This window comes from Geotrypetes seraphini, chromosome 11 (genome assembly GCF_902459505.1).
Source record: "Geotrypetes seraphini chromosome 11, aGeoSer1.1, whole genome shotgun sequence".
Classification (NCBI taxonomy): Eukaryota; Metazoa; Chordata; class Amphibia; order Gymnophiona; family Dermophiidae; genus Geotrypetes; species Geotrypetes seraphini.
The window spans coordinates 127,613,653-127,620,787 of NC_047094.1; the positions used below are offsets into that span (position 1 = coordinate 127,613,653).

The 7,135-nt window shown below is 40.4% G+C and overlaps 1 protein-coding gene across 1 annotated transcript in view; it reads left to right on the top strand.

The window, feature by feature from the left end:
* Window positions 1-6,415, top strand: part of LOC117368884 (IgGFc-binding protein-like) — a 65,973-nt gene extending 59,558 nt beyond the window's left edge. The window contains exons 11-12 of the mRNA XM_033962627.1: window positions 891-1,177; window positions 6,140-6,415. Of these exons, the coding sequence (XP_033818518.1) occupies window positions 891-1,177; window positions 6,140-6,158 (306 nt within the window). The 3' untranslated portion in view covers window positions 6,159-6,415. The remainder of the gene's footprint in view (window positions 1-890; window positions 1,178-6,139) is intronic.
* The last annotated feature ends 720 nt before the right edge of the window (window positions 6,416-7,135 follow it).

Genomic DNA, 7,135 nt, shown 5'->3' on the forward strand with positions numbered 1-7,135 from the left:
TGTTCCTACTCCATTTAGGTACTTACACTTCTGCCAGGTCTATGGCTGGTATAATTGTCGGTGCCTAAATGTTAGGCAGGCCAATTCCAGGTTATGCTAGTATTCTATAATGTATCCTGGGCACCCATGTTCATTTAAAATAGATTTCTATTCAACATCCACAGGGTATCTAAATGGGGTTGCCCAGTTGTAGAATTGCCCCTTTTTTGACCAGTCTATGAAGGCCAGAACCTTCAAGTCAGAATAGTCCAGATCTTAGGAAGAAGATTCTGTCTTTTAAGCCTAGTCCAATAAAAATGATATCATCTTTGTTTCTTTATTTGTTTTGCTTTATTTCTGTTTATTAACCTTTGAAGTGGACTAACATGGCAACCACACTACTTTAACTTAATCTGGTCACTGCACTAGCTAAATATTAACCCGCTCTGTTCCTCCTTCGTTAACCCTTCCCCCAGCAGCTATCAAAAAGGAGGTTTACAAGAAAGTCTCTTTTAAAGCTATGCCCCAATATATTCTTTTGGCAACTGAAGGAAAGACAGCTAAGGTTGACATCTCAGAGAATCCCAACAGACAGGAGACTTTCTTCAGCTTCACTTTCTATAGCTTGAGCCATGGTGAAAGTTTTGACATCTTTTTTTCTAGTTTTGTGTTCTAGAAACGTATGCTTGATTAGATGATAGAATTTCAGGCACTCATTTTGATATTTTTTTAATGCTTCAGATAACAATTGTTGATTTTGCCCTTCCTATTTCCCTGTATCCATTAATGTTATTATCAGTGAAGATAAATGTGCCATGGATAACTCTATTAGTGGGCTGGATTTTACTGCAGATTTAACATTGACTTAAAACTTATCATTCAAGTTTAATAGGATGACTACCTTATTTCAGGTGAATGGTCAGAAAGTACAGCTTCCAGTCAAAGTATCGGATTCTGTGTCTGTGATAGCTGTGGAGAAAGGAGTGATGATTAGACAATCCGACAAAGTACAGATACTCTTCAACACAAATGGGGAGGTGACGGTTAATGTGAATCAGAACTTGGCTGGTGTCTTATGTGGAGCCTGTGGAAACTTCAACGGCAACAGCTCGGATGATCTGACACTCAGCAATGGAAAAACTGGCCAGAGCATTTCGGAAGTTGTCAACTCCTGGAATGCTTTAGATCTAACCAGCTGGTGAGAACAGTTCTAAAACTCTCATTTTCAATTTCCATATATTCAAATATTAAGGGCCTAATATTCAGATTGTGGGAAATAGCTGAGCTGACTCCCACAGTCAGTACAGTGCCCAGATATTAAATACCGAGCTATTTTAGGTAACTGACATTAAATATCTAGTCTATCTGTGGCCGCTATAAACTTAGCCAACTAAATCAATATTAAATGCTGACTGGCTAAGTTTATAGTGGCCAAAGACAGACCAGCTATTTAAGCCCGTTACATTAAAATTAGCTGGCTAGTACTTTAAATTTTGTAGGTAGCCAGCTATGTGCTTGACATAGCTAGCTAGCCACTAAGTGCTAATATTCAGCGGCCATCTCGTGCTGAATATTAGCTCCTAGCTGGCTTAATTCTATTTAACTGGCCAGGAACATCGTACCAATGTCCAGATCATTTATAAAGATGTTGAAGAGCACGGATCCAAGCACTGAACCCTGCGGCACCTCACTGGTGACGCTCTTCCAGTCCGAGTATTGTCCATTTACCCCCACTCTCTGTTTCCTATGCTCCAGCTAGTTTTTAATCCACATGAGTATTTCACCCTCGATTCTATGTCTTGTAATTTTCTGAAGTAGTCATTCATGTGGAACCTTGTCGAATGCCTTCTGAAAATCCAGATATACAATGTCAACCGGGTCACATTTGTCTACCTGCCTGTTTACTCCCTCGAAGAAGTGCAGCAAGTTCGTCAAACAAGATCTGCCTTTGCTGAAACCGTGCTGGCTGGTCCTCATCAGCCCATGTCCGTCAAGGTGATCAATGATGCGGTCCTTTATCTTCGCCTCTACCATCTTTCCTGGTACCGAGGTCAGACTCAATGGTCTGTAGTTTCCCAGGTCCCCCTCTTGAACCTTTTTTGAAGATCGGCGTAACATTCACCACCTTCCAGTCCTCCGGAATCTTTCCCGATTTGATCGACAGGTTGGCTAGTAGTTGAAGCAGTTCAGCTATAGTCCCTTTCAGTTCTTTGATGACCCTCAGATGAATGCCATCCAGTCCCGAGGATTTATCGCTGTTAAGCCTATCTGTCTGCCTGCAAACTTCATCTAGACTGACCGTCAACCCTGTCAGTTTCCCGTCTTCGTTTCCAGCATATAGCATGATGGGTGTATATATATATAGTACGCTGTGTATATCCTCTTCGGTAAATACAGACGCAAAAAATGTGTTCAGTTTGTCGGCGATTGTTTTGTCCTCCTTTAGCACTCCCTTCATTCCACCGCTTCCTTCGCAGGTCGCTTCCCCTTAATATATCAAAAGAATGGCTTGAAGTTTTTTACCTCCTTGGCTATTTTTTCCTCGTAGTCTCTTTTGGCCCCTATTACTGCCTTATGGCACATGCGTTGATATTGTTTGTGCTTATTCCAGTTTTCGTCCGTTTTTGACCTTTTCCATTCCTTAAACAAATTTTTCTTATCTCTGATCGCTTCCTTAATGTCTACAGTGAGCCACACCAGTTCTTTGTTCTTTTTCCTCTTGGATCCCTTGTTGATACGCGATATATATATATTATGTGCCTCGGTGATTGTGTCCTTAAAAAGGGACCAAGCTTGCTCTAGCGTTTTTACAGTGCTTATCCTCTTCTTAATCTTCTTCCCCACCATACGTCTCATCTCTTCATAATTCCCTTTTCGGAAGTTCAGTGCCATGGCCGTCGTTCTGGACCGATGTTTCGCCCCTGCGTCCAGGTCAAAGTGGATCATATTGTGATCGCTGTTTCCCAGCGTCCCCTCTACTTCTACACCTTGTGCCGGTCCTCGCACTCCATTTTGAATTAAATCCAGAATTGAATTTCCTCTTGTATTTTCCTTGACAAGTTGTTCCAGGAAGCAATCACCAGGAACTTGGCCTCCCTAGTGCAGCCAGAAGTGCCTAGGTTCCAGTCTATCCCTGGATAGTTGAAGTCGCCCATGATAACTGCGCTGCCTCCCTTTGCAGTTGCATTTAATCTCATCCGTCATTTCTCCATCAATTTCTTCGAACTGCCCTGGGAGTCGGTAGTAGATGTCAATCTTCATTTCCAGTCCATTTGTTCCTGGAATTTTGACCCATAGAGACTCTAACTTATCCGTCGATTGTGGTGTGTTCTCTCCAGTAGATTCAATTCTCTCTTTGTCATATATGGCAATGCCCCCTCCTTTTTGAGTCACACTGTTTTCCTCAGTCCACCATGCTTCTTATAAAGCTAATACTTAGCTGAGGTGGTGCATTCAAATGGATCTATCACCAACATGTTTCACCCTATACTGGGTTTCATCAGGGCTCCGATCCCTCTGTTTGAATTGGTTACCCACAACGCGACCCGGTCAGCCAGTTTAATTCAGAGGTGCAATTCTTATAGATTACTAGCATTGCAAAAAATAAAATCAAAGCACTCCAAGTTCTGCAAAATACAGCAGCGAGAATGATTAAAGGGGTAGCCTGGAATGAGCATATAATGTCGGTATTGAAAACTTTCCATTGCTTGCCAATTCAATGTAGAATTTTGATGGTTGTTCACCAAGCAATCTATGGGGTAACAGCATGGTATTTAAGGCAGGCATTGAAATAATACATACCTTCTAAAACGTTAAGGTCAGAATCTGCCATGAGGCTATCAATAGAGGTGCTTGGTGAAACTCATTACAAAAGGACTCAAACAATAGCCATTTCTCTGGCAGGTCCTCTGAAATGGAATGATTTACCGGGATATTTGAGTCTATGTAAAAATAAGATATCCTTTAGGAAGCAACTAAAAACATATTTGTTTGTGAAAGCCTTTTATTAGGTAGCGATGTTTCAGATTTTAACAATCTGTTTTATTTGTCTTATTAGCCACGTGCTAGTTTTAGTAACAGTTAGAAAAGTTTGGAGGAATGGGTAGATAATGTTTTACTGATTATGTGTGTTTATATGACTATGTATGTTTACATTGTAAGCCACTTAGGCCTTAAGTGGTGTAGAAATTTTAAAAATAAATAAATAACTTGGGATCCACAAGTCCAACATTTAGGTCCCTGCAGTTAACCATAAAACTGGCATAAGTGCAGGCATCCAAATGCTATATGCATTTGCCTATCTTGCTATATTCTGAAAGTTACTGCATAAGCAGAGATTTGACACAGGGCTACATTTGCTAAAGTGCACTGTCAGATTAGCACACTAGGCTAGTGGTAATGCTGGGCAGACTTGCACGGTCTGTATCCGTATATGGACATTTGGTTGAGGATGGGCTGGGGAGGGCTTCGACAGCTGGGATGATTTAGATGGGCTGGAGTGAGCATTGACGGAGACTTCAGTAGATGGAACCTACGCACAGTACCAGGCAGAGCTTTGGATTTTGGCCCAGGAATAGCTAAGAAGAAGGACATTTTACATTAAATCAGTAATTTAAAGAGAGGGTAAGGTTGGGCAAACTAGATGGACCATTCAGGTCTTTATCTGCCGTCATCTACTATGTTACAATTAGTAAATGGGTCCCATTGTATAGAGGGGAATTCCTATCACTGCACACTTCAGTTTAGGTGCCCTAAGACATGTGGTAGGTTCCTAAACACCTGGTTGGGGGGGGGAGGGTTTCATTCAAAATTGGATCTGCATGGGAGATGATAGGTTGGGGATTTGTTTATTTTGTCTGTTCTTTACATGAACCCTTGAATTTTGGACTTGATGTTTTTCTCGTTTGGTCACACTTTGTATCTTCTCGTATGCATTGATCCTTCAATAAAAATATTTTCAAAAAAAAAAAAAAAGAATACTACTGTAACCGGGTATCGAAGTATCTAATATCAAGCATAAGTGCTAATATCTAAGTGTGGTTGGGACATGTATGACTTATGGCATTTTGAAAGCTATGTATGTAAGTGTGAGCCCTCCCTTTGACCCATCTATATATTGCCCTTGCAAATACATGTTATGTATACATGTATTTGCAAATACCAATACATGTTAGGCAGAAGATTGGAATTTGCATGTGTATGTGCATACATAACACATATCTGCTATTCTAAACATTTACTTCCGTAACACACTTATAAACATGGGCACTTTTGTTATAAATTTGCCCTTAAAGTGAGACCTGTGCTCGATTCAGTGAAGGGCACACAAAGTTAGGCACTGTATATTCCGTAAAGGATGCCCCACATAGAGCTCCCATTACCGAATAGTAGCTTGGCATGCTTCTTGTGTTTAACTTTGGGTGCAAGCACTTACGCTTGGCAAAGGCTGGTGTAAAAGTTTATGCCCAGGTAATGACGGTTGGGCATCCACATCCACGTAATCTATAATATCATGTCTAATTTCTGGGAATGCCCCATGCCTTTCCCATGGCCACATCCCCTTTTGAGTTGTGCGCTCTGAAACTTAACGTGCATGGGTTATACTAGTCGATTTATCAAATTTTAAATAAAAACTTGAAACTCGATAAAATAGGGTGTAGGGCAGATATGCGTGTCGCTCCTAATTAATACCAATTAACTCCAATAACTGATTGTTACTACCTAATTGACTATTTAGTTTTCAGATGCATCTGTGATCCATGCCCAAATTGGGCACCCTTTACAGAATCTGGGGAATAATATGCATTGATGCTTGTTGGTGCCCAGTAGTAGGGTAGCACTCTTGGTACATCTAATACATTATCTGTTAATTAATCCAAACTGCAGTGTTCTAGATATGGGGTAGGAAGCGCCAGTCCTCAAGTATTACAAGCTGGTCTAGTCTTCAGGATGAATGTGCATGAGAAATATATCTTTTTAACGATGGTAGTGAATGCAAATGTATCTCCCGCATATTCATTGTGCATAGACTGAAAATTCAACTGGATTGCAGCATTTGAGAATCAGAGATTACCCTGATCTAGATGTTGCAGAAGTGAGTCATGCAGCAGAGTTCAAACCTATAAGGAACTAACAGTTTATTTCTTTCCTTTTTTTTCAGTGATGTCCCTTCCTTCTAGATGTTCTGGACTTTCTCCATCCATCTGATCCTACATAGTAGTGAACGCCATTAAAATTTTGTATGTTAAATGTTTCCAAGCTTGATTTACATTTTGGACTTCCCTATATCCTTTGCATCCATCAGATATCAAGAACAAGATTCCCAGGGCCTACATGTACAGCTTTATACAAATGAAATAAGCACAGTAAAATATTTGATGTGAAAAAAGAGAAGTATGTGCATATATTTGTGTGAATCTGTAACATAATAAACTGTTCGGTGGCAAAAGCGCTTCAAGGTTTCTTTGGATTCATTCTAGCTGAAATTGCAGCAAAGGACAAATGACATCTTAATATCTTTTCCTATCGTAATACATTTTATGCTACGCTGGTTCCAATCGTAATTATTTTAGCAAAGTTTTGTATTTTTCACCGTTATCATTTACGGCTATTGTTGAACATAATGTAAATTAGTCCTAAGTCTGTAAATTCAAATAGTTTGTGTTCCTGGCTCTTTATTAGTATGGGACACACGATGGCAAGACATTTTTGGAATGTCCCGTCATTCGGGACACACGATAGGAAAAGGTTAAGGCACAGGCTCTGGAAAAACAAAGTTTGAACTTCAGATTCCATGTCCAACTGCAAAAGTTGAGTGCATAAATAAGGGATCTTGTGGGTATGTGATGTGTGGATTTCTGTAGATCCTTTCAGGGTCAGATTCTATAAAAGGTGTAGGCACTGTTCAGCATGGTTGCCAATAAACCACTAGGCACTGTTTATAGAATCCTGCCTTGCAGTACCTAATATAGACACCCTGTCTGGTCCTCAGTATGTCTGATCTTAACATTTAGCCTACTCATGTTTACTCCATCCCTATGGAACACATATAGGGGAGTGTGTGTTGTAGTGGTTAAGGCTACAGCCTCGGTACCCTGAGGTTTTGGGTTCAAATCCATGTTGTTCTTTGTGACCTTGGGCAAGTCACTTAATCCCC